Below are 27,309 nucleotides of genomic sequence, written 5' to 3'. Positions count from 1 at the left end.
GAGATTTACTGGGACTGTCTGTGTTAATAGGCATGACTGTCTATTTACTCCTAGTGTAGCTAAGAGAGAGTTAACTTGTGTATAGGTGCCCATGTGTCCAGATGTATGAAAACATTGCATCCACTAATAAGAGTTTCTTTTCCCAGTAACTGAGCCAACAGTAGCCTTAAAATGCCAAAAGCTTAAATGACAACTAGCATCATCAGGATTTACAAGTCACAGAGCATGTTCACAGGTATCTCATTTGATGCATCTCTTGCACTGGTGGGAGGATTCTTTACCAGGGCGCCACCCGGGACGTCCAGTCATCTCATTTGGTTCGCTAGTGATCCCGTGAAGGTTATTACTGTCACCTTCATTCTAATCATTATCACTTTCATCGTCATCGTCATCATCCCTGTTTTATAGGGATAAAGAAACTTGAAGCGTCAGGACCTTTAGTTGTATTTGAAAATTACCCAACTCAAATTGGCTTCTACGAAAGGGGAACATGGAAGCAAATACAGGGATCTACTGAGCGTCAGGTGCGGCTGGATCAGGCGTCTTATCTCTCAGCTCTGCTTTCCTCTGCGTTGGCTTCGTCTGTCGGCAGCCCTCCCCTCTCGATGGCCAGATGGCCATCTGCAGACCCATGATTGTAACTGTTGTCTCTGTACACGTGCTGAGAGAAAAGCATCACCCCAACAGAGACTCCTGAAGAAACCCCGGGCCTGGATCTCCTTGGACAAATGGCATCACACCTACAACCTCTAGCCCATCGATGCCCCAGATCACGCAGACTGAGGATGGGGGTGAAGCCTGCCATCAAGAGGCGGGGGTGTAGGGTGGGCCCGCAGAGCCACAGGTGTCCATGAGGAAGCGTAGGTTATAAATGCCAGAGCCTGCGCTTTGGAACAAGGTTGCTTCAACCAACAGGCCAGTCCTGTTGCTTTTTCTCCCCTCTTTCTCCTCCTCTTCTCCTTTTCAAATACAGTGACTACACAGCGCATGCACATGGAACAAAATTCAGAAAACACAGCGTCATCCCCGAAAGTCTCTCTTCTTAAGTGAGTAGGTTTGCTGATTTGTTTTGGTTCTAATGGTCTGCAAAGATTGATTGTGTTCTCAGGTTCCTTGTTGGCATTTGTATTCAGGCAGAATAAGACAATTTTTGTAACGTGGCTGTGTTTTTATGTGGCTTGCAAACATACTTTGGTACTATCCATATAGTAAAGATACGGCTTCAGTTATAGAAACTGACTTTGGGGGACCACTGTAGCTCTTCTAACACTGCGTGTCAGTATGTTTACGTGTTTCTCCATATATAAAATCTAGCAGAGAACTATTTTTGGAAATAAAATATTTTATGTTTTGAAAATTATAAAGAAAATTTCCCCTCTTGCCTCGTCCAGCCACTCAGTTTCCCTCCCAGCCGAGCTTACCTGTGAGCCACTCCAGCCATAGTCTCCACACATACAAGCATTTGTTTTAGCAGCTAAGTCATGTCCGACACTTTGGCAACCCCATGGACTGTGGCCCACCAGGTTCCTCTGTCCGTGGGATTCTGCAGGAAGGGATACTGGAGAGGGTTGCCGTTTCCTTCTCCAGGGCTTACAGGCGTTTGTATGGGTCAGTTTTACATCAGTGATACGATACCGCTCTCACTTTCACTGTGGCAGGCCTTTTTGGTTCTCGGCCTCTAATGACCTCAGCCACCCAACCTTGGGGCCATTTTCACACCCCTTGGTTATTTTTCTACCTTAAGTCTTCATGTTCCTTTTCTTTCTCGTGCCCCTCCCCTCTCCTCCCTCTCCTCTTTCTACTTTATTTCCTCATCTTTATCTCCTTCCATCTTTATCTTTTACAAATGGATGAAGGATTATTGGAGTTGACAGTGCCCTTTTAAAAAATGAGTTACATGACCCTACAGAATGGTTCTTTCAGGGTATGTTGTCAGAAAAATACTTTGGGAGGATGAAACCATGCCCAATCTCTTTTCACCCCCAGAGGCACTGGTTAGCTCAGGCAGTTCAGAGAGCAAGGGTACTTCAACAGACACTTGTCACTCACATGAACCTGTGCCCCTGAACGTGAATCTCACAAAATCCTTTTAGGTGGAATAAATATGCAGATAGAAGGGAGAACGCAGAGTCAGGTTTGCCCCAGATCTTCCAGGGTCTCTCAAGAAACCCATGCATCTCTCCCAAAGTTATCTTTTCCATTCCAAGATGCTGGAAATAGCCCTTGCTTAACTGTTTAGCTTCTTCTGAGCCTTGCCTTTTTCAAGCGCAGGTGCTCTGAAAAGGACCTGAACCAGAGCCCACCCTGGAGGATTCTCCTTCTTGCCTCATTGGACCTCTACCATTTGCTTGTACCCAAATTGGGAAGACTCTCCATTGTGAACTAGAATGTAAACTAGAACTGATCGAGATTAGCTTTCACTATGACATCTCCTGCATACTTCATCTCACTTTTGTCTTTTCATTAATTTTAAGAGGCAAGGTTGAGCCATTTTACAGATAAGAACGTTGATGCTTAGGAAGATCATGGAACATGGCTCACAGCCAGCAAGTTTAAAGTCAGCCTTGAACCCCCACATCCACATGCTTAACAACTACCCCCTGATTCTTGTGCTTTTAAATTGTTATAAATTGTTTCTTTAAAAAAAAAAAAAAAAGCTGCTGAAAAAACCACTGCATGGCCAGCCCAGGAATGGAATTTCTTTCTCTGTCTCTCCTTTTACTCCAAGACAGGCATTGCACAGAGTACATTTACATTTTGAAAAAATGAGTTTAAGTGAAAAATTAAGTCAAAGGGATGTATGTTTAAGACCTGTACTAGGTAATGTAATAAGAAATAAATATATATACTGGGTTAGCCAGAAAGTTATAGAAGTTTTTCCATAAGATGCTTAGGAGAAACCCAAATGCATTTTTCGGCTAACCCAGCGCATAACCCTCCATGACCTTGACCAGAATCTTGTGTTGTCCCTCGGAGCTCCTGGGGCTTTCATGCTACCAGATGCTTGTTGTTTGTGTAGAGTTTATAGGACTAAAATTAAATGTTTGCGCTTTTCTTCCTTTTTCCCCTTTGAGTTCTGTTGAGCTGATGGAGAGGTGAATGCAGACCACTGTACTCTTCTGTGTTTGCTACACAAACAGTTGACGCCTGTTCTGTGTCAGACAAGCCGACGGGTCTTCGTCCACCGTCGCTCTGGTGGCTCTGCACAGCCCCCGTGTGCCGTCAGCGGAAGGCTCCTTCTCCTCCCTCTGGTGACTCTGACCCCCTCTCGATCCACAGCCCGTCTCTTTTTGGAGCTGGAAGCTGCAGCTTTGTCAGAAACAAGTCTTCTTCCTCCTCACTCACGTGTGTGAGCATTGTCTTTCTAGTCTGCTGGCTCACAGTCCCAAACACTCACCCTTTACACTCAGGATCGACTCTTCCAGGGCTTTGCTTCATCCAGAGCTGCTCCGTGGTGGTTTAATATGTCCCCAAAGTCTTTGATTCTATTCCCTTCAACAAGTGAAGCTTAGCTCTTCCTCACGAGCGTACATGGGTCTTAGTGACTCACTTGCAGCACAAAGAACATACCAGAGGTGATGCGGTGTGACTTTGGAGACCAGGTCATAAAAGCAGTTGTAGTCTCTTCTTGCTCTCTGGGGAATCCAGCTTCCATGTCATAGACACTCAAGCAGCTTTTGTGAGGTAACAAGAGTTTGGCATCTCAAACCGCCTAATTCTGGGGGAGTGTGTAACTGAGCAGTGGGTTGCTGACACGCCCCCAGGAGCTCTGTGATGCGTTGTCCTTCTGGTGATGATCCCCTCCAGACCAGCTCCTTGGGAGGTGTGAGCTTGGGCTCGGAGAGGCCCGCCATGATCCTTAATCCATATAATCTGTGGACCATGTAAAGCATTTACCCAGGCCTCAACCTCTAGAAATTCTTAATAGTTCTGTGGTGAAGTCCAAACATCTGTGTTTAATTAGATGTTTAAAAATAATAATAAACTACTCCCAGGTTCCTGAAGAATACTTTCAGTGCTGAACTGCTACTGCTGCTGTGTTTGACTGTAAAAAGTCACAGGCCCCCCTTTTCTACGTCCTCTCTGCTTCTCCTTTGACACTGATTGGGGGAAGGTCAGATCACCTTTCAGCATGTTCACCTCAGCCACTGGGAACCCTGGCAAACAACCAAGATCAGGGCTTTTTTCTTGTGAGTCTATAGAGCACCCTTCTCAAACTTAAATTGCATCATATTTGTCTGGAGGTGGTGACTCGTTTGGTAAAGAATCTGCCTGCAATGCAGGAGACCTGGGTTGGATCCCTGTGTCAGGAAGATTCCTTAGAGAAGGAAATGACAACCCACTCCTGTGTTCTTGCCCGGAGAATCCCGTGGACAGAGGAGCCTGGCAGGATACACTCCACGGGGACCCAGAGAGTCGGACACGGCTAGCGACTGACACTACGTGCAGGAATCTTGCTGTCTTCACTCCCAGAGTCCCTAATTCAGAGGCCCAGGGATGCATGGAGAGTCCGCACCTCCAACACGCTCCCAGAGCCCCTAATTCAGAGGCCCAGGGATGCACCAGGAGTCCGCACCTCCAGCGCGCTCCCAGAAGATTCTGCTCTGCTGGTCAGGGGTCACACTTTGGGGACCACCACGGGAGGGTGTTTAAGCGTGGCCTCTCCGAGATCCTCTGACAGTGCAGGCAAGAATAACAGCGAATGAAAGCAAGTAGAACCTCATCCATTTTGCCTGAGACGAAGTTATCTGTGGCGACAGAAACCCTCATAGGGGTTATTTGAAGGGACGTAATGGGAAGGGGAGAGTGTCTGGGACACTTGGAATGTTCTGTTTCTTGGTCTGACTGGTGGTTGACTCGAATGTGTTCCCTTTGTGAAAATACATTTAAGCTACACAGTATAATCTGTGCATTTTTCTATCTATAAGCTGTACTTTAAAAGCTGACTTAAAAGTTAATAGTAAGGATAAATGCTGTCCAAATCTGGGAGAAATGGGCCCCCTCCTCACTAGCCTGTACCTCTGTTTTTATAAACCAACTCTCCTCTGGGTATGCTGGCAACTCAACAAAGAAATATTCTCTTTTTTGCTGGCATCATTTTTGCACATATGTGTGATTCCTGATGAGTGACTGCTTCCCAAGCTGTCATTAAAAAAAAAAAAAAATCCAGGTCTTCAAAGGAAAATATTCTAAGAGAAATATTTGTGTGTTTTAAATTCCTAGAATAGTGGATATTGATAGAATAATTTGAAAAGCCAGTTGAGCTCTCATTGATACTTTCGGAGAACCCTAGTTTGTGCTTGGCTAGTCAGCTTCACTGAAGAGTAAGACCTTTGGCGGTGGTTGCGGTTTAGTCGCTCAGTCGTGTCCGACTCTGGCGACCCCGTGGACTGTAGCCTGCCAGGCTCCTCTCTCCATGGGATTTCCCAGGCAAGAACACTGGAGTAGGTTGCCATTTCCTTCTCCAAAAACTTTGGGAAGGAATGAAAACTCTCCATAGATTGACCAACCATTTCTCTGAAAAATGCCTGAGAGACTCAAGAGTATTTTTCTTCTTGGTAAGGACAAATGTCATTTTAAAACCACCCTGTTTCATCACAGGAAACCTTTGGATTTTTAGTGAGGAGACTTGAAGATTTCTTACTGAAAAAAAAAAAAAAGCTAATTATTGCTAAAACTCCCCTAGAGATATTTTACTTTTTAAATCCTCCTTTTTCTGTAATTAAAGTTTATGAGTAAAAAGGGTTACTCACTCTAAAAGGCTGGTTTCAAATGTAAATGAGGCCAGGTTACATTGGGACTTCTGATTTTCAGGTGATCTGCAGAATTGTTGCTTTAAACTCAGGAGCTAAAGAGGACACTGTTAGGCATATTTATTGGTGACGACCCCCTGGTGGAGTAAATGGCGTCCCACTCTAGCATTCGTGCCTGAAAAATCTCAAGGACGAGGAGCCTGGTGGACTACAGTCCTCGGGGTCACAGAGAGTCGGACACAGTTGCGAAGCTGAGCACGCACGCATGTTGGTGGTGATGCCTTGGGACAGCTGTGGAACACAACAGATGCACCTTTACTGGGCGCCATCCCGTCTGAAGGAGAGACATCGTAATGCAGTGTTTAAGGGCACGGCCTTTTGAGCCTGATTGGCATGGCTTGAATCCCGACGTCACCAGCTTTCTGGCCTTGGGTTGCTCTCTGTCCCGCCCAGCTTTGTGGCTCTTCTTCCGTTGCTCGGTTGTGTCCAGCTCTTTGGAACCCTATCGACTGTAGCCTACCAGGCTCTGCTGTCCATGGGTCTCACCAGGCAAGACCACTGGAGTGGCTTGCTATTTGTTCTTCCAGGGGATCTTCCTGACTCAGGGATCGAACCCATATCTTTTGCATCTCCTGCATTAGCAGGCAGATTCTTTATTCCTGGGCCACCTAGGAAGCCCCTTTAATTCTATTGTATAAGATGTAAGAGTGAAAGTCGTTCAGTTGTGTCTGACTCTTTGCGACCCCACGGACTATAGAGTCCACGGAATTCTCCAGGCCAGAATACTGGAGTGGGTAGCCTTTCCCTTCTCCAGGGGATATTCCCAACCCAGGGATCGAACCCAGGTCTCCCGCATTGTAGGCAGATTGTTTACCAGCTGAGCCACAAGGGAAGCCCGAGAATACTGGAGTGGGCAGCCGTTCCCTTCTCCAGCGGATCTTCCCGACCCAGAAATTGAACTGGGGTCAGGCTTTCCTGGTGGCTCAGATGGTAAAGTGTCTGACCCCTAGGGGCGGCCGGGGGGAACGCGGGTGCACTTGTGACCCCTAGGGGCTGCTCGGGTGAACTCGGGCCTCACTTGTGACCCCTAGGGGCGGCTCGGGGGAACGCGGGCCTCACTTGTGACCCCTAGGGGCGGCTCGGGGGAACGCGGGCCTCACTTGTGACCCCTAGGGGCGGCTCGGGGGAACGCGGGTGCACTTGTGACCCCTAGGGGCGGCCGGGGGGAACGCGGGTGCACTTGTGACCCCTAGGGGCAGCCAGGGAGAACGCAGGCCTCACTTGTGACCCCTAGGGGTGGCTCGGGGGAACGCAGGCCTCACTTGTGACCCCTAGGGGCGGCTCGGGTGAACTCGGGCCTCACTTGTGACCCCTAGGGGCGGCTCAGGGGAACGCGGGTGCACTTGTGACCCCTAGGGGCTGCTCGGGTGAACTCGGGCCTCACTTGTGACCCCTAGGGGCGGCTCGGGGGAATGTGGGTGCACTTGTGACCCCTAGGGGCGGCCGGGGGGAACGCGGGTGCACTTGTGACCCCTAGGGGCAGCCAGGGGGAACGCAGGCCTCACTTGTGACCCCTAGGGGCGGCTCGGGGGAACGCGGGTGCACTTGTGACCCCTAGGGGCAGCCAGGGGGAACGCAGGCCTCACTTGTGACCCCTAGGGGTGGCTCAGGGGAACGCGGGTGCACTTGTGACCCCTAGGGGTGGCTGGGGGGAACGCGGGCCTCACTTGTGACCCCTAGGGGCGGCTCAGGGGAACGCGGGTGCACTTGTGACCCCTAGGGGTGGCTGGGGGGAACGTAGGTGCACTTGTGACCCCTAGGGGCAGCTCAGGGGAATGCGGGTGCACTTGTGAGCGCCCCCCCAGGGGTGGCTGGGGGAACGCGTAGGGTAATGGAGTGGTTCTGTTCTGTCCCTTGCTTGCAGTGGTGTTTACAGGGATCTACACGTGGTAAATGGGTCCAGCTACACACTTCCACTGTGCCAGGGCCCCAGTTTTGATACCGTATTGTTGTTTAGTCACTAAGTTGGGTCTGACTTCTTTGACCCCATGGACTGTAGCCCGCCAGGCTGCTCCATGGGATTTCCCAGGCAAGAACACTGAAGTGGATTGCCCTTTCCTCCTCCAGAGGATCTTTCCCACCCAGGAATCGAACCCACATTCTTGTTGGCAGGTGGATTCTTTGCCACTGAGACATCTAGGAAGCCCTGACATTATAATATATTACAGCTAAATAAAGTAGAACTATCAGAGTAAACCGAGTGAATAGAATGAGTGAATGGAATGAGTGAGTGAGTGGGTGAGTGGAACTATCAGAGTAAACACAGTGGGTGGTGTCCTGGACTTCTTTGTCCAGATTTTGCAATACTGTGTAAATCTGTAAGTGCTTCACAATAAAAAAATTTAAAAACCAAGAGCATCTGTCAAGAACTTCTGCCTTTTACCATGTAATTACAGTATGCAAATCTCACGCTGAATCTCAGGTGATCCTGTTGGAGTTCTTGCATAAACTTTGAAGTTTGACTTTAAATATAACTCTTTGGGAATTTCCTGGTGGTCCAGTGGTTAGGACTCCAAGCTTTCACCACCAGGGGGCTCAGGTTCAATCACTGGTCCAGGAACTAAAATCCCAAAAGCCTCCCAGTGCAGGTTTAAAAAACCAAACCAAACAAAACAACAACAAAAAACACATTTTAGTGCATCTCTTTCCCCACTGTTACCTCATCCCCGGCCAGTTCTCTCCTTCATCGCTTGCAGGTTCAGTCGCTCAGTTGTGTCTCTTTGCGACCGCGTGGACTGTAGCCCACCAGGCTCCTCTGTTCATGGGATTCTCCAGGCAAAGATACTGGAGGGGGTTGCCATGCGCTCCTCCAGGGGCTCTTCCTGATCCAGGGATCGAACCTGCATGCCCTCTTAGCAGGCGAATTCGTTACCACTGAGCCAACTGGGAAGCCTTGCGTTACACGTGCACAAAGATGAAGAGGTAGAGAAATGTGCCACAGACAGGATTCCTGAGGAATGCAAAACTTTGGCCGTCTCTGATGCTAAAATATTCACAATTAATAATGAACAGTAGAATTAAGCAGGAGGATAGGTATTTCAGTCTACATCCCACCAGCATCTGCTAGGACGCGAGCATATTGTTAAAGTCCTCTGGGGATGGAGAAGTAAGGCAGATTAATATCAGCTCACAGCTTGAAAGTCTTAATATGATGCTGCTAATAAGACACAGCTGAATAACAGGAAAGCCAGGCATCCTTAGTTCAGGTGACTAGATAGCTATGCCCTCAGTAGCTCAGCCAATGCCTCGGCACAGTGTTTGTGGATGAATGAGTGAATGGATGGATGGATGATGAGGCCATTAAGATAAGCCATTCAAAGGAAGCTTAAAGTAAGAATGAAGAATTAGTTCACTTTAGTGGGGAGAGGCGATGTAGGGATAGGAGGGAGGGAAAGGGTTATCATAGGATGATATGAACTCACCTATGTGAAACTTTTGAAAATTGTAAAGCACTCTAGAGTTTAAAGACTCTCTTATTTGATTAAAAAATAAATTTAAAAATCTCAGTTGGGGGCTTCCCTGCAGCCCAGTGGTTAGGACTCTGTGCTCCCACTGCTGGGAGTGCCCACTCAATCCCTGGTCAGGGAGCTAAGATTCTGCATGCTTCATGGAGAGGCCAAAAGGGGAAAAGAAACAAGACCCACTGCAAAAAAAAAAACCTTAATTAAAAAGCTAAAAAAATTAAAAGAAAAATATATGATAGAAAAAACAAATTAATTCACCTTTGTAGCTCAGGGCTTGAAGAGACAAAATCTGCCAGGGAACCTCCTAATCCTTCTCTCTCTGCCCCTCTAGGCAGCTTGAAATCCACTCTCCAGATGCTAAGCACAGTGTGGTCCTGAGGGCCAAGGACTCCGCCACGGCCCAGGCCTGGTTCAGCGCCATCCACACAACTGTCAGTGACCTGCTGACCCACGTGATCGCCGAGGCCCGCGAGCAGCTGGGCCCGATGGGCCTTGCTGGGGGCCGGGAGATCAGGCACCTCGGCTGGCTCGCAGAAAAGGTAAGGAAACATCCCCCACCCAGGCTTCTTCCCCAGGCCTTCCCAGCACAAGCTGCAGCCCCTGAAATCAGGTGCCTCGTTCCACAGGCTGAGTCTCTCACTGGGATTTCTTGTCCGTCTCCAGCGGGTCTGCATTATGCAGGAGCTCTGTGTCTTTAGCAACTTTGTTTCCCCACAGACAGTCCAGCATGTGGCAAAATGCAGGTGGTCACTCATTGCCTACTGTCTGGATGCATGAGTGAGCAAGCGGCCGGACAGTTTGGTTCTCATGTGTGCATGGGAAGGGGAAGGGCAGGGGAAATAACTCAGACGCACAATAGAACGGTCTTCTTGGCAGGTAAGGAAGTAGGAATCATTGCTTTAAAAAGAGATTTCTGTGGGTTTTGATGGACCTAATTGTTAATACAGATACTTGGCAAATAAAGCAATTGTAATCTTGCCGGTAAGATCCTACGGACAGAGGAGCTGGGTGGGCTCCAGTCCATAGGGTTGCAGAGTCAGACACGACTGAGCGGTTAACTGCACATACCCATACAATGATGATAATAACAGCGAAGATGTCTTAAGCAACTACTCTGTGCGCGTTCTTCTCAGATATCATCTTTTACTTGTACTCTTAAGCCAGCAGGCTCTCAACGTCATCATTTCTGAGCGCCTGTTTTGTGCAAGGCACAGTGCTAGGCAGGAGGGGACAGGCGTGTAGGCATGAGTACAGGGAGGGCAGCTGCCCTGGAAAGGGCCTGGGGTCATGGTGACACTGTCGCTCTGGTTTCTTTCCCCAAGTGCTGTGATGTGTTGAAGAAGGTAGGGAAACTCACTCTGCAGCAGTCTCCTGGGAGTTAACCATCCTCTTGATTTCAAAGTGTTGAGCCTTTGCCATTGTCCTTACACCTGATCGCTGCTCCTTGAACTTGACCATGAGTGCTCAGGAACAGTGTGCTTTGGGGACAGTCTGACCTCCCAGTGACTCACATTCTAATAGGCGGTAAATTGGAATAATGATTGTTGCAATAACAGCTTTCCTGCCAATGAGCCTGTCATCTGAGAAGGCGCTTGAACAGGGCATTTGGCTGTTTTCCACCATTGTTCTTTGCTTGCCTCATTTCGTGTGTGGGTCCCAGCCACCGACTTCAACACAAAGTGCGTTGTTTGCTGTGGTATTGTCCCATCTCTTGCAGATTGCAGAGGACTAAAGGGCCAGTGCAGGTGGTGGTGACACCAGGATCAGAATGGACAGCAGCCACAGGTGGTGTCTCGTGACCTGACGTGTGAGGCTGCTTGCTGAGAACAGCACTGCAGGTCTGGACGGCAGTGTGTTGGAAGGCACAGCCTCTCACCCTCTGCTCTTCACTCTCTCCAGTCACATGTGTTTGCTTCAGGAGCAGTCCTGTTAGTCTGGGATCTTTCAGTTGCAAGTGACAGAAAGCTCAGATCAGCTTGAGCACAGAAAAGGGGACTAGCACTTCTGATAACGACAGTGTCCAGGGTGAGCGTCAGGTGCCGCGGGATCCAGGGCTCACAGAGGGCCAGCGGGGTCCAGGGGGAGCTTCAGGCATGGCGGGGTCCAGGGCTCACAGGGGGCCAGCATCAGGCATGGTGGGGTCCAGGGCTCACAGAGGGCCAGCAGGGTCCAGGGGGAGCTTCAGGCACGGCAGGGTCCAGGGCTCACAGGGGGCCAGCATCAGGTGTGGTGGGGTCCAGGGCTCACAAAAGGCCAGCGGGGTCCAGGGGGAGCTTCAGGCACGGCGGGGTCCGGGGGAGCATCAGGCATGGCGGGGTCCAGGGCTCACAGGGGGCCAGCGGGCCTGCCTCCGCATGGCTTGCACTCTCTCCGCTTGCCTGGTTTATACCCTAGCAAGCGTCCCAGGAGTTCCAGGTTTGTCTGGGTGGTTTTTTTGTTTTGTTTTTATAGCTGGCTGCCTCAGTGAAGAGAAGGCTCTTTGCTCTCATATTTCCAACAAAAGTTCTAAGGTCAGCCTTATCCAAACTGTGCCCTGATGGATGAGGAGAGGCAGTTCTGAAATGGAAAATCGGCTACAAGAGCAACCGACAGTTGCTGTAGAAGGGAATGGGGAGGGGTTGATCGGGATGACAAACGTCTTTACTGGGTTAGGTCCAGAGTGGATGCAGGGATGTGCTGTGTGTGTTAGTGTCTGGCAGGAAATGATGGCAAATTCAGAAGGGGTGACTGGACGGGATTTAACATAGCGACAGTTTGTGAGTGTGGCCGAGACAAGGGAAACCAGGAGCTGAACGGTGAGAGGTCACTGCCATCCTTTACGTGGAAGTAGCCAGGAAGAGGAGCTGCTACCTGAAGCTAGCAAGACTTGCAGCTCTGGAAAAGGGCCACTCACTGAGAGCTGTGGTCTCTTAGGAGAGAGACAATCCCCGTGAATCCCTGCCTGCTGATCTCCTACTGGTGTCTGCCCTGGGTTGAGGCTGCCTGGAAGCCAGAGGCAGGAACCACAGGTGCTCGGTTAAGGTCAGCCTCCCTGGGCTCCGAGCAGTGCAGCAGATGGTGGGGCCTGGCTCTGGAGGCAAGGGGAGGCTGTCCAGCACACACATCCCTCCAGCTCGCAAGTAACCGAGATGCTGTCAACTCTAGAAGGTACTGTTCTTTCATCTCTTTTAGCACCAACTACAATTAAAACCATTACCATTTGGATAGTTGAGAAATGGTTATTACATCGTCATTAGTAGTGATATTAGCATTTTTTCCAAAGGTTCCATTTTCTTACTTATAAACTGTCTGCTTATGACTTTTGTTTATCCAAAACTATCCGTAGAAACATTAAGCATTCCAATGGAGCAGTCATAAAGGTGCATAAAAAGCTTTCTGTTTTTAGAATATGATTGTTCTTTTGATGTACTTTCAGATCATCAGATGTTTCTTTAAATTGTATCATGCATTATGCTGGTAAGAGCAATCAGTAATGACTTAGCATGGATAATTATCAGAAGGGAGAATGTCTTTTATTGCCTTCATCTTCAAAACTTCTTAAAAGATTACTGTAGATCAAGTCCAAGGGAGCAAATCCAAACTGGAATTTTTTTGAATAAATATTTGATACTGAATCCTGATGTGGAGACATAAGAATGGTTTTTAGCAAAATGTTACAACAAATGGCAAATCCGTAATACTGTGGCTTTCTTGTATTACCACAAATATCAGAGAATTCACTTGGTATTTGTAAAGATATAACGGGTGATCCTATATATATTCAGCTGTAATTTATCTTAAATTGATATCCTTTGTCTTTTCCTATACTGCTAATCTTTGATTTATTTTTTTTTTTACTAATAACAGTAGCTCTGGGACGAAGTTTGTACATATTATATTCAATTTCAAGTTTTTAGAACTGGCAATTACTGAACTAAAACAATAGAAAGCAACCAGAGTTTCCCTTCTAAGATTCTTTTCAGTGCAGACCCTCAAGCCTCCTCTTCACCACACAGAAAGAGAACTCTATATTAACATTATTCTTTACAGTGAGATGATCCAGGGACTAGAAGAATGGCTCTCAAGAAATGACCCTGAGTCAGTGGGGAGAACGCAGTCACTCCCCGAGGAGAACGAGCCTGAGAGAAAGGGAGGTGATGGCGCTTGGGGTAAAGGACCCGCCTGCCAGTGCAGGAGATGGAAGAGACGCGGGTTCCGTCCCTGGGCCGGGAAGATCCCCTGGAGGAGGGCACGGCAACCCACTCCAGTATTTGGCCTGGAGAATCCCATGGACAGAGGAGCCTGGCGGGCTATGGTCCATAGGGTCGCAAAGAGTAGGACACGACTGAAGCAACTTACCATGCAGTGGCTCACACTTTGTAGGGAAGGCAGAGCAGAGACTGGCCTAAAGGGGAGTGGGGTTATCCTGAAGGAAGGTGATGAGAAAATCCGGTACCTTGGGTGGCTCCCAATTATGGAAGATCTTGAAAGCGGGACAGACGGTTTAAATCTGATTTGTTGGCCATAGGAAATCTTCATATATGTAGTCAGAGAGACGGGAACTTAGAGGTGACTTCTCTGGACTGAATGTTTGTCTCCCCCCAGAATCTGTAGACTGAAGCCCCAATCCCTAAAGCGGTGGATTTGGAGGTGGGGGCGTTGGGAGGTCATGAGGTTTAAATGAAGTCATGGAGATGCGTGGAGCTCCGTGATAGGGTTGGTGTCCTTCTAAGGGGTGAGGACCCAGAGCAATGTCTCCGCCTCACGAAGATGCGTCAGGCAGGGAGGCTTCTCCCAGCCAGGGAGAGGACCCTCACCAGGACCCCGTGCTGGCACCCTGGTCTTGAAGTTGCAGCCTCCACAACTGTGAGCAATGAGGGTTTGTTCTTTCAACCATCCAGTGTGTGATAATGCATTGTAGCAGCCTGAACTGAGAGAGTGATCAGACACGCCTCTTCTTTCTAAAGACGAGGAATCTGGGGCCTGAAAGATGGAAGGCCTCTTATTCACGGTCACACTCTAAATCAGGGCGCAGGACTCAGGAGTGAATGGGATGACGCCGTGGTGTCCTTCTAGCCTTTATTTAATTTGTAGAGTCTGGTGCCGCTCTCATCACGGCCCCTTTGTCTCTCCCCTTGGACTCTGGCGGCCATTCTCTGAGCCTGCTGCAGCCAAGGTCAGGCACACCACCCCTCCGAACGGAGCTGCCACCGCGTCCCCTTGATGTTCGTGGGCCTGTGAGCTGTGGGCCGTGTTGACGGGGCCACTGCTCTCCCCGTGGGTGCTCTCATCTGCAGGCGGGCCAGGCGCACCAACAGAAAAGCCTTTCCGCCATCAAGTTAGTCTCAAACCATTTTAACCCTTGCAAGCCCTGCTTGCCCCCTGAGTGCTCATCTCCACCCTGGACTATAAAACGCATTATGCCCCAGACAAATTTTTTGAATCATCATTCTTTAGGTAGTCTTTTTACAGTTATTATTGAGGTGTCTTTAATGGTCCTATTTCGGACAAAAGAAAAATAAAAGAGAAAATAAAACAATGATTAATAAATAAAGGAAAGATAAACAGAAAAAAATAGAGTTCTGAATATGATTTGTGTTTACACACACACACTCCAACTTGAAAGAACGGAATAAGCGAGTGCGCAGGGGAATCGTTGGTTCTGTTTTTGCTCCGTTAGTCGGGTGTTGTCTTTACTCTCACCTGTTATCTCAGTTTGCAAACTATTTCTTGTCAGGTTTCAAACACAACATGGTTTCTTAAGAATTGAATCGCCAGTCTATGTCTGACGCAGGATGCAGTATGCTTGGGGCTGGTGCATGGGGATGACCCAGAGAGATGTTATGGGGAGGGAGGTGGGAGGGGGGTTCATGTTTGGGAACGCATGTAAGAATTAAAGATTTTAAAATTTAAAAAATAAAAAAATAAAAAAAATAAAAAAATAAAAATAAAAAAAATAAAATAAAATAAAATAAAAATTAAAAAAAAAAAACCAGTTGGGAGCTCTGCGATGCAGTTCGGTTCTCAACTTCCCCTCATTGCCATAAAAGTTCCTTTCAAATGGGAATGTTTAGAGGGCTGTGCCTCCCCAGGGTGGTAATGGAGGAGAGGAAGTAAGTTGGTAATTAGTATTTATTATGTGCTTAAGTCTTTCTCAGCCAGAGTGCTTTAAATAATCCCTCTTTCTCAGCCAGAGTGCTTTAAATAATACCTAATCTGCCTGCAAGGCAAGAGACAGGGATTCAGTCCCTGGGTGGGGAAGATCCCCTGGAGAAGGAAATGGCAACTCTGCCAGTATTCTTGCCTGGAGAATCCCCTGGACAGAGGAGCCTGCAGGTTACGGTCCATGGGGTCACGAGAGCTGGACACGACTCAGCCTAGGAGGCAAGCTTGGAGAAGTTAAGGAACTTTCCTAAGATGACTCCTCTAGTAAGAGGCAGGGCCAGAGTTTGAACCCCTCTTTCTAACTCTATGGCAACCCATTCCAGTACTCTTGCCTGGAAAATTCCATGGACGGAGGAGCCTGGTAGGCTATAGTCCATGGGGTCGCAAAGAGTTGGACATGACTGAGTGACTTCACTTCACTTTCTCTTAGGCCAGAACTTTCCACTAAGCTGAGCTAAAGGGACCCAGGGAGCAAGCGTTCACATGAGTGAGACCCCCAGAACCCCAGAACCCATACCAAACGCAAAGTTTCAGAACTAAGAGCCATATCAAAATACTCAGACCCTTTGTTCGCCTCTGTGGAAATAAAGGATGGCTGTCGGTCCAGGCTGCTGCCACAGAATGCCTTTGACTGTCTGGCTTATAAACAGGGGAAACTTATGTCTCCTGGTTCTGGAGGCTAGAAGTCTAAGATCAGGGTTCCAGCATGGAGCCTGTTACCAACAGCCCTCTTCTGTGTCCTCATGTGGCAGAGAGGGAGGACTAGCCGCTCTTCCTCTTATAAGGACACTAATTCTATCGTGGAAGCTCCAGTCTCCTGACCTAACCACCTCACAAAGGCCCCACCTCCTAAAACCAGCACATCAGGGCTTCAGCGTGTAAACTTGAGGGGAAGGGAAGCATTCAGTCCACAGCAGAGGGGGTGGACACACCACCACCGGGCAGCGCTTCCTGAAATCTCTCCTCTCCTGCCCTGCAAAGACGGAAATTATGTTTGGTAGGAGAGGTTAAGAGGGACACTGGAACACACATACACACACACACACACACATAGGACATGAATATGATTTGTGTTTACACACACACTCCAATACTTTGGCCACCTGACATGAACAGCAGACTCATTGGAAAAGACCCTTGATGCTGGCAGGGATTGGGGGCAGGAGGAGAAGGGGACGACAGAGCATGAGATGGCTGGACGGCATCACCGACTCGATGGACATGGGTTTGGGTGGACCCCGGGAGTGGGTGATGGACAGGGAGGCCTGGCAGGCTGCAGTCCATGGCTGCAGAGAGTCGGACACGACTGAGCGGCTGAGCAGCAGCAGCAGATGCGCACAGAGGGCGCTGGCCCTGCTTTGCATGTTCTCCAGTGTCTGACTTTCCAGTATCATGGTTTAAGTAACCATTAACAACATGGTTCAGATTTCAGTTGCTGTAGGTAACTTCGTCTTATTAACTGTAAGTAATTTTAACTGTGTTTTGACTGCATATTACGGTGAGTAATCTTGTAAGTAATCTTTCTGAAGGAGATCAGCCCTGGGCTTTCTTTGGAAGGAATGATGCTAAAGCTGCAACTCCAGTACTTTGGCCACCTCATGCGAAGAGTTGACTCATTGGAAAAGACTCTGATGCTGGGAGGGATTGGGGGCAGGAGGAGAAGGGGACGACCGAGGATGAGATGGCTGGATGGCATCACAGACTCGATGGACGTGAGTCTGAGTGAACTCCGGGAGTTGGTGATGGACACGGAGGCCTGGCGTGCTGCGGTTCATGGGGTCGCAAAGAGTCGGACACGACTGAGCGGCTGAACTAACTGGACTGAACTGAACCGAATCTTGTGAAGCGCACGTTTTGCTGCTAGTTTTTCCCACAGGTCGCTGCGTGCACGCGGCTGCTGAACATCATGCTGACGACCGGTCACGGCGTCACTTTGGTCTGCGGTGGTCGGTCACAGCGCACTTGTTCGTTCACACATGACAGCGAGGGGGTTAGGGTTTGCTTCCTTCTTGTCTCCAGAGATCAATCAACATGACCTTTGCAGGAATGGATATTAGAAAGAGAGAGTGAAGGTAAGCTTCCCTTGATCTTAGCCAACAGGCCGAGAAGCGATTGAAGGTAAGCTTATGAGAGTGGCTGTGAAGAAAGGCTGAAGGCAGGGTGACGCCAGTGGAAGACTTCACATCCGTGGGGCTCTCAGAGAAGTTCCACATCCCTGGAAGCTCCAGGTGCAGTGTAGGAAGCCGCTAGCCGGTCCAGGCCTGGAAAGGCGGGTGATGACTTGTCAAGGCATGGGCAGGATGCTCACGCCTCACGAGCAACGTGACGAGAAGGCGGCGAGCGCGCTCAAGCTGCTCTCAGCAAGTTTTTGACAAAGGAATAAAAGCACTGAATCCCCAATCTTTCTAATGTTTTAAATTATGTTATTTAGTAAATATTAATTTTATTATTTTTTATAGCTGACAGTAAGACAATTTTAATGTCTTAATAACAGTTTTGAAAATCCATAGTACAATGCCAGTTTTTCCAGCTGATAGTTGCGCTCGCTTTGTATGATTTCAGCTTGCACAGCCATTTTTATTTGTCCACCACTGCTGTGCAAAGGCAGGCCTCTGCCTCTCTGTCTTTTTCTCTCTCCATTTATCCATCTCTCCCTCCCTTTATCCACTCATTCATCTACCTACCTTATCTCTTTCTCTCTACCCTTATTCATCTCTATGCATCTTTATCTGTCTCTGCCTCCCTGCCCACTTATCCAGATCTCGCTGTTGCTGTCTGTCTGTCTGTCCATCCATCAGTTTATCACATCTTTGTATTATTACTTACTTTACTAGACCACCATCAATGTTCAGTTCCAACAATAGCAATCTATTAATTCCCCCAAAATTCCAGGTGAATTATAACCAAGTAGCTTTATTCTCCAGCTACTTTGCCCAGCTATGTCAGAAGAGTCTCAAATGTAAATACAACAGCTCTGGCCTGGGTCAGACAGGCTGCTGGTCATCAGGGTCTTGACAGTGTGATCAACGGAACGATATTTCTGGAGCCTCTAAATATATCAGCTCCACCATCTGCCCTAAAAATCACCTAAGTGAGAACTTCCTACCCCTTCTTCCAGGGAGAAAGTGGTCTCTGGCCTTAGAGGACTCCCGTCTGATAAATGGAAATAGAGCTACTGCCCAGGCCGCCCCTGACTGCATCATCCGTAAATCAAGACTGTCTGCTGGGCTGGAAGACACAGTTGATGCAGTTAAGGGGTAACGGGCCTGATGTGTGGCTGTGAAATGCAGTCAGCAAGCTCCTGCCTGAAGCACCTCTGAGATGGAGCAGGACGGGAAAATCTGGGGACAGCCTGGTTACGTTCTCGTCGGTCTCTTACTGGAAGTGTTTACAGCAAATGTGCCGGAATGATCACTGACTTGATGGACTTGAGTTTGGGCAAACTCCAGGAGTTGGTGATGGGCAGGGAGGCCTGGCGTGCTGCAGTCCATGGGGTCTCAAAGAGTCGGACACGACTGAGCGACTGAACTGAACTGAACTGATGAGGAGTTCAAACTGCCCCCATCTAACATTCACGCTAATAAAAATCAAAGACTTAAAATTAGGATGGATGTTGGCATGGAGACAGAGGCAACCATAATGAAAGCATGAAAATCTGCCCACTTTTATACATGACTTCACAGTGCAGTTTAGTCCTGAGTCATTCTCCCTGGGGTGGAAACCTCAGAGCTGCCCACATAAGAGAGATGGGGGCGTGTATGTTTAGTTCTCATAGGTTGATTTGCACAAATTCACCTGATTCCATCTCTTTGGAAATGATCATGAGACTCCAGATAGAAAGCTTCCTGTGCCTGGTTGTGTGGCTAGCAGACTAAACTTTGTTTTATCTCATTAGGCTTTGAAAATTGCTCTTCCTTTATGAAATAGATCATACAGTGATGACAGTCTTAGGTAGAATTCTTTGGAAGCTGAGTCTGAAATGGAGATTTTCTAGGAGCGATTGCTAAGGGAGGACTCTGTTATATGATAAACTGAGGCATGTTAGACATTTTCAGAATTTAAGCAAAAATCAGTTCAAATTGGAAGTGGTTAGGAGCTCAGGGAAAGGCTTATATAGAAAAACTGTGGAAACAAAGGAAAGAAATGTTCTATCATTTCTAGCTTAAAACCCTCATTGGCTGTGATTGATTATCCTTAAGTTTGATTTCATAACCTCAAGGCATTTCAGGGCTTGGATTTTGGTTTGCTCACACAGGCCTCCTAAGCATTAGATCCATCTCAGTCTAATGGCCTCCTTGTTTACTTAATTTAACAGCTCTTAGGTAAGGAAATGAATGAAGCAGTGTAGCTGGGAGGAAGCAAAGCATGGATGATGTGGTGATGCTGCAGGAAAAAGTGGGCTGTGAGAGGGTGATCACATCCTGGGTCTCAGGCGAGTTCCTAGGACGGGCCGCCAAGCGAGGGCCTTTGGCTTTGCATGTGAAGAAATTCAAGAGCAAGCCAAAGTACAGTGAAAGCAGATTTATTCAGGGAGATCCACAGTCCGAAGTCAGAGTGTGGGTCATCTCAGAAGGCAAGAGGGTGTGGGTTTTGCGGGCTGGGTAATTTCATAGGCTGGAATTCTCTGGTAGCACAGTGTTAAAGAGTCCGCCTGCTAATGCAGGAGATGTGGGTTCGATCCCTGGGTCAAGAGGATCCTCTGGAGAAGGAAAAGGCAGCCCACTCCAGTATTCTTACCTGGGAAATCCTATGGACACAGGAGCCTGGCGGGCTACAGTCCATGGGGTCGCAAAGAGTTGGACGCGACTCAGCAGCTAAACAACACAACAACAACTCAGCAATTTCATGGGCTGATGAGTGGGAAGATTATTTCAGCTATCTGGGGAAAGGGCGGGAGGTTCCAGGCAGTGGGTCACCTCCTACTTCTTGGCCTTTTATGGTCGGCCTTGGAACTGGCACGGTGCCCATGGGTGTGTCATTTAGCATATGCCCACGTACTACAATGAGTGTGCACTGAGGCTTGTGGTCTGCTGGAACGCACATTGCCTGCCATCTCGGACTTGGTTGCTTCTAACCAGTTTATGTCATGCCCATCTGCAGGGGCCGCGTCATTCTTTTCAAGGTTGTGCCCGGCCCCTTCCCTTCTCAGAATCAGCCCACCCCGGGGAGTCTGCGGCCTGAACAGCAGCACAGAACTTTCCCGCCCGGAGCCACAAGCTAGGGCTGACCCCCCGACATAAGTCGGCCGCGGCTGTGACTCCGCTGGAGGTCGCAGGAGGCCCGCCTGTCGGCCACAGGCAGTTCTCTAAAGAAGGCAAAGTGTCCACTGAGCAGTCGGTGTTCACATCAGGGAATTTTGTCTTCAGACCAACGGTACCTGCTATAACCACTGGTGTGTCTACATAGGGGGAGAAAATTCCAACAGAGGTACATGGCACCTTTAAGTAGCAGAGAGAAAAAGATACTTAATGCTTTGAAATTCCCAAATGTGATTTCAGCCTCCCTTTGCATCCTTACATTTTTGGCTTGCGCTTATTACTTCTAATATGAGTAGACCGCCACTTTACAAATTCAGTGTAAATTAACACATTTCATTTTTCATCCTGAAACTCCTTCAAGTTGGTATTTTCAGGTTTTTTCAGCTGAATCGGTTCCTGGGTTTATCAAGTGCATAAACTAGAAGTTCTTTATATTGATTTTATTTAGGATTAGGGCTCGAATTAAAGGTGTATCTAGAGTTTGGAGAAGTTGATGGCACCTCACTCCAGTACCCTTGCCTGGAAAATCCCATGGACGGAGGAGCCTGGTAGGCTGCAGTCCACAGGAACGCGAAGTCAGACACGACTGAGCGACTTCACTTTCCACTTTCATGCATTGGAGAAGGAAATGGCATCCCACTCCAGTGTTCTTACCTGGAGAATCCCAGGGACAGGGGAGCCTAGTAGGCTGCCGTCTATGGGGTCAGACAGAGTCGGACACGACTGAAGCAACTTAGCAGCAGCAGCAACAGCAGAAGAGTTCTAGAACCTGATTTAAGAACATCCCTATTTACATATTTACATTTCCCTATTTATATATGGGCTTCCCAGGTGATTCATGTGGTAAAGAATCCACCTGCCAATGCAGGAGCTGCAGGAGACACAGGTTCAATCCCTGGGTCAGTAAGATCCCCTGGAGGAAGAAATGGCAACGCACTACAGGATTCTTGCCTGACAAATCCCATGAACTTCCCAATGCCATGGGCCATGGATCACAAAGAGTAGGTGTCCGACTCTTTGTGACCCCAGAGACTGCAGTCCACCAGGCTCCTCTGTCCATGGGATTCTCTAGGCAAGAATACTGGAGTGGGTTGCCATTTCCTTCCCCTTCTCAGAGTGGCCACAATTTATTTTCGTGAACTTATCATCTTTCTTAATGAAAGGAACACTAGATCAGAACTCAGAATTGGAGAACTCTAGAAGAGAAGCAAAATGCAAAGGAGAAAAGGAAAGATATAAGCATCAGAATGCAGAGTTCCAAAGAATAGAAAGAAGAGATAAGAAAACCTTCAGTGATCAATGCAAAGAAATAGAGGAAAAGAACAGAATGGGAAAGACTAGAGATCTCTTTAAGAAAATTAGAGATACCAAGGGAACATTTCACGCAAAGATGGGCTCGATAAAGGACAGAAATGGTATGGACCTAATAGAAGCAGAAGATATTAAGAAGAGGTGGCAAGAATACACGGAAGAACTGTACAAAAGAGATCTTCATGACACAGATAATCACGATGGTGTGATCACTCATCTAGAGCCACACATCCTGGAATGGGAAGTCAAGTGGGCCTTAGAAAGCATCACTATGAACAAAACTAGTGGCTGTGATGGAATTCCAGTTGAGATATTTCAAATCCTGAAAGAGGATGCTGTGAAAGTGCTACACTCAATATGCCAGCAAATTTGGAAAACTCAGCAGTGGCCACAGGACTGGAAAAGGTCAGTTTTCATTCCAATCCCCAAAAAAGGCAATGTCAAAGAATGCTCAACCTACCACACAATTGCACTCATCTCACATGCTAGTAAAGTAATGCTCAAAATTCTCCAAGCCAGGCTTCAGCAATACATGAACCATGAACTTCCATATGTTCAAGCTGGTTTTAGAAAAGGCAGAGGAACCAGAGATCAAATTGCCAACATCAGCTGGATCATGGAGAAAGCAAGAGAGTTCCAGAAAAACATCTATTTCTGCTTGATTGACTATGCCAAAGCCTTTGACTGTGTGGATCACAATAAACTGTGGAAAATTCTGAGAGAGTTGGGAATACCAGACCACCTGACCTGCCTCTTGAGAAATCTGTATGCAGGTCAGGAAGCAACAGTTAGAACTGGACATGGAACAACAGACTGGTTCCAAATAAGAAAAGGAGTGCATCAAGGCTGTATATTGTCACCCTGCTTATTTAACTTCTATGCAGAGTACATCATGAGAAACACTGGGCTGGAAGAAACACAAGCTGGACTCAAGATTGCCGGGAGAAATATCAATAACCTCAGATATGCAGATGACACCACCCTTATGGCAGAAAGTGAAGAGGAACTAAAAAGCCTCTTGATGAAAGTGAACGAGGAGAGTGAAAAAGTTGGCTTAAAGCTCAACATTCAGAAAACAAAGATCATGGCATCCGGTCCCATCACTTCATGGGAAATAGATGGGGAAACAGTGGAAACAGTGTCAGACTTTATTTTGGGGGGCTCCAAAATCACTGCAGATGGTGACTGCAGCCATGAAATTAAAAGACGCTTACTCCTTGGAAGAAAAGTTATGACCAACCTAGATAGCATATTCAAAAGCAGAGACATTACTTTGCCGACTAAGGTCCGTCTAGTCAAGGCTATGGTTTTTCCTGTGGTCATGTATGGATGTGAGAGTTGCACTGTGAAGAAGGCTGAGTGCCGAAGAATTGATGCTTTTGAACTGTGGTGTTGGAGAAGACTCTTGAGAGTCCCTTGGACTGCAAGGAGATCCAACCAGTCCATTCTGAAGGAGATCAACCCTGGGATTTCTTTGGAAGGAATGATGCTAAAGCCGAAGCTCCAGTATTTTGGCCACCTCATGCAAAGAGTTGACTCATTGGAAAAGACTCTGGTGCTGGGAGGGATTGGGGGCAGGAGAAGAAGGGGACGACTGAGGATGAGATGGCTGTATGGCATCACTGACTCGATGGACGTGAGTCTGAGTGAATTCCAGGAGATGGTGATGGACAGGGAGGCCTGGCGTGCTGCGATTCATGGGGTCACAAAGAGTCGGACACAACAGAGTGACTGAACTGAACTGAACTGAAACTGAGATTGCTGATTGCTCTGGGGGGAAATGTCAGGTTTTTATTGAGATTTAGAGCTAGGAGGTACAAAAAATAATCAAATAAGAATTGACAGTTTTATGTTATTTGGTCCTAATCGTGCAGCTAGTCAGCATTGGGTGTGAATCTAGAACTCACTCTGATTTCCAGTCTAAGGCATTCCACCTGGTACACCTCACTGTCATGTAAAGCGTTGTAAGAACTCTTCAGAATCATGCAGATGTATGACCCTCTCAGCTGTTTCTCCTTTGGTGAGGATGGGGCTGCTGGCTGAGGAGGACTGTGCTGAGATCAAAGGTAGGGATGCACAAGAGATGGGGTACCTCCTAGAGCACAAGAGGTCCGAGAGAGTGAACGTGAAACCTGGGGAGCATCGGTGGAGGAAGACGGTAGGGGAGAGGATTTCTGGTCACAGTGACGCAGTGGCCTCAGCCTCTCTTGCCTTAAGTAGAGCTGACTCTCTGCTCTCGTCCTGAAAGTCTTTAAAACACTGCTGGCAACGTGTATGGGGCTTCCCTGGTGGCTCGGATGGTAAAGAATTGATAGCTTATGGTGAACGGTCTCGGATTTGTGATCTCCAAAGAAAAAGAAGTAGCTTCAGGACCAGGGACCAGGCTTGATCACTCCAGAGTTTTTGTGTGGCAGAGTTTATTAAAGTGAAAGAAGGCAGAGAAAGCCTCTGACAGAGACCTCTGAAGGGGGCAGAGAGTGCCCCCTGCTAGTCTAAGCAAGGCAGCTGTATACGTTTTCACTTGGTTATTGTTCAGTTCAGTTCAGTCGCTCAGTCATGTCCGACTCTCTGCAACCCCATGAATCGCAGCACGCCAGACCTCCCTGTCCATCACCATCTCCTGGAATTCACTCCGACTCACGTCTGTCAAGTCAGTGATGCCATCCAGCTATCTCATCCTCAGTCGTCCCCTTCTCCTCCTGCCCCCAATCCCTCCCAGCACCAGAGTCTTTTCCAGTGAGTCAACTCTTTGCATGAGGTGGCCAAAGTACTGAAGTTTCAGCTTTAGCATCATTCCTTCCAAAGAAATCCCAGGGCTGATCTCCTTTAGGATGGACTGGTTGGATCTCCTTGCAGTCCAAGGGACTCTCAAGAGTCTTCTCCAACACCACAGTTCAAAAGCATCAATTCTTCGGCACTCAGCCTTCTTCACAGTCCAACTCTCACATCCATACATGACCACTGGAAAAACCATAGCCTTGACTAGACAGACCTTAGTCGGCAAAGTAATGTCTCTGCTTTTGAATATGCTATCTAGATTGGTCATAACTTTTCTTCCAAGGAGTAAGCGTCTTTTAATTTCATGGCTGCAGTCACCATCTGCAGTGATTTTGGAGCCCAAAAAAATAAAGTCTGACACTGTTTCCACTGTTTCCCCATCTATTTCCCATGAAGTGATGGGACCAGATGCCATGATCTTCGTTTTCTGAATGTTGAGCTTTAAGCCAACTTTTTCGCTCTCTTCTTTCACTTTCATCAAGGGGCTTTTTAGTTCCTCTTCACTTTCTGCCATAAGGGTGGTGTCATCTGCATATCTGAGGTTACTGATATTTCTCCCGGCAATCTTAAGTCCAGCTTGTGTTTCTTCCAGTCCAGCGTTTCTCATGATGTACTCTGCATAGAAGTTAAATAAGCAGGGTGACAATATACGGCCTTGACGCACTCCTTTTCCTATTTGGAACCAGTCTGTTGTTCCATGTCCTGTTCTAACTGTTGCTTCCTGACCTGCATACAGATTTCTCAAGAGGCAAGTCAGGTGGTCTGGTATTCCCATCTCTTTCAGAATTTTCCACAGTTTATTGTGATCCATACAGTCAAAGGCTTTGACATAGTCAATCAAGCAGAAATAGATGTTTTTCTGGAACTCTCTTGCTTTTTCCATGATCCAGCGGATGTTGGCAATTTGATCTCTGGTTCCTCTGCCTTTTCTAAAACCAGCTTGAATATCTGGAAGTTCATAGTTCACGTATTGCTGAAGTCTGGCTTGGAGATTTTTGAGAGTTTTGAGAATTTGTATATTCTCCAAGAATACATAGAAGAACTATACAAAAAAGATCTTCATGACCAAGATAATCACAACAGTGTGATCACTCAGCTAGAGCCAAACATCCTGGAATGTGAAGTCAAGTGGGCCTTAGAAAGCATCGCTACAAACAAAGCTAGTGGAGGTGATGGCATTCCATTTGAGCTATTTCAAATCCTGAAAGATGATGCTGTGAAAGTGCTGCACTCAATATTCCAGCAAATTTGGAAAACTCAGCCGTGGCCACAGGACTGGAAAAGTTCAGTTTTCATTCCAATCAGAAAGCAAGGCAATGCCAAAGAATGCTCAACTGGTTATAACAGTAAATCTCAAGGTTGTTAGGGGCTTCCCTGGTGGCTCAGAGGTTAAAGCCTCTGCCTACAATGTGGGAGACCTGGGTTCGATCCCTGGGTTGGGAAGATCCCCTGGAAAAGGAAGTGGCAACCCACTCCAGTACTCCTGCCTGGAGAATCCCATGGACGGAGGAGCCTCGTGGGCTGCAGCCCATGGGTTGGAAAGAGTCGGACAGGACTGAGCGACTTTTGGTATTGGTATTGGTAAAGATCTTATTAGACCCACTCCCATGATTTACATTTTAAGATGACAGGATTAGAACTAACAGTAGAAAGATCTTACCACTCCCATAATATACATTCTAAGATATCAGGGTTAGTCAGAAGGTTTTCAGGAAAGAGAAACTGTCCTCAAGCAGGACACACTGCTGTTGTATAACCCTCCGCACAGAGTTTAGACTGGGTTGTTTGTTGTGTATCATCAGTTCTGGGCTTAAAGAAGAAAACATTTTATGTGACCAAGAATTAGGAATGTAGAGAAGAAAGGACGTTTGTCCTTTCCTCCTCCTTGAGAATTCTAGACCCCTATCTCCTCCTCATGGGGACCTTGGACTTCTTATCAACTGCCTACAAATTGACTCTCTCAGAATCTGCCTGCAATTCAAGAGACTTAGGTTCGATCCCTGGGTGAGGAAGATGTGCTGGAGAGGGGAATGGCAACCCACTCCAGTATTCTTGCCTGGAGAATTCCGTGGGTAGAGGAGCCTGGCAGGCTACAGTTCATGGGTTTGCAAAGAGTTGGACATGACTGAGCGACTTTCACACACGTAATGCTTATTATTGCCAAACAGTGGTTTGCCCGGCAGCTCTGTTTTGGGTCGGAGAACATCTGGCCGCGTGGTTCCCCTGCCTCCTCATTCCGGACTCACTGCTCTTTACGCTCTGCTCTGCGTGCGGATGGACTGAGCCTTGTGTGGACTGTAGTCTGTCTGACCCTTCTCAGCTGCGGGTGTCCTGGGCTCTCCACTGCACACCCTGCTCTCTGGTTTCTTTGTCTACCTGTAGGGCTGCTTTCTGCTTGTTAGCACCTCCAGTAAGGGGTGTGAAAGAGGGTGAGATGCAATTTTACTGAGCTGGATTCTTTCCAGAAGACTTGGTGGGGAGATGTGTTGGTGGAGGGGCAGGGGAGGGACTCCACCAGTGAAGCTGGAGCTTGTGAGCATG

The 27,309-nt window shown here is 47.8% G+C and overlaps 1 protein-coding gene across 2 annotated transcripts in view; it reads left to right on the top strand.

The window, feature by feature from the left end:
- Positions 1-27,309, top strand: part of SNTB1 (syntrophin beta 1) — a 245,585-nt gene that overhangs the window by 148,309 nt on the left and 69,967 nt on the right. For both annotated transcript variants that reach the window (XM_069600771.1, XM_069600772.1), the window contains exon 4: positions 9,609-9,816. In XM_069600771.1, the coding sequence (XP_069456872.1) occupies positions 9,609-9,816 (208 nt within the window). The remainder of the gene's footprint in view (positions 1-9,608; positions 9,817-27,309) is intronic.

Source organism: Ovis canadensis, chromosome 9 (assembly GCF_042477335.2).
Source record: "Ovis canadensis isolate MfBH-ARS-UI-01 breed Bighorn chromosome 9, ARS-UI_OviCan_v2, whole genome shotgun sequence".
NCBI classification, from domain to species: Eukaryota; Metazoa; Chordata; class Mammalia; order Artiodactyla; family Bovidae; genus Ovis; species Ovis canadensis.
This window is presented reverse-complemented; position numbering and strand designations above follow the sequence as displayed.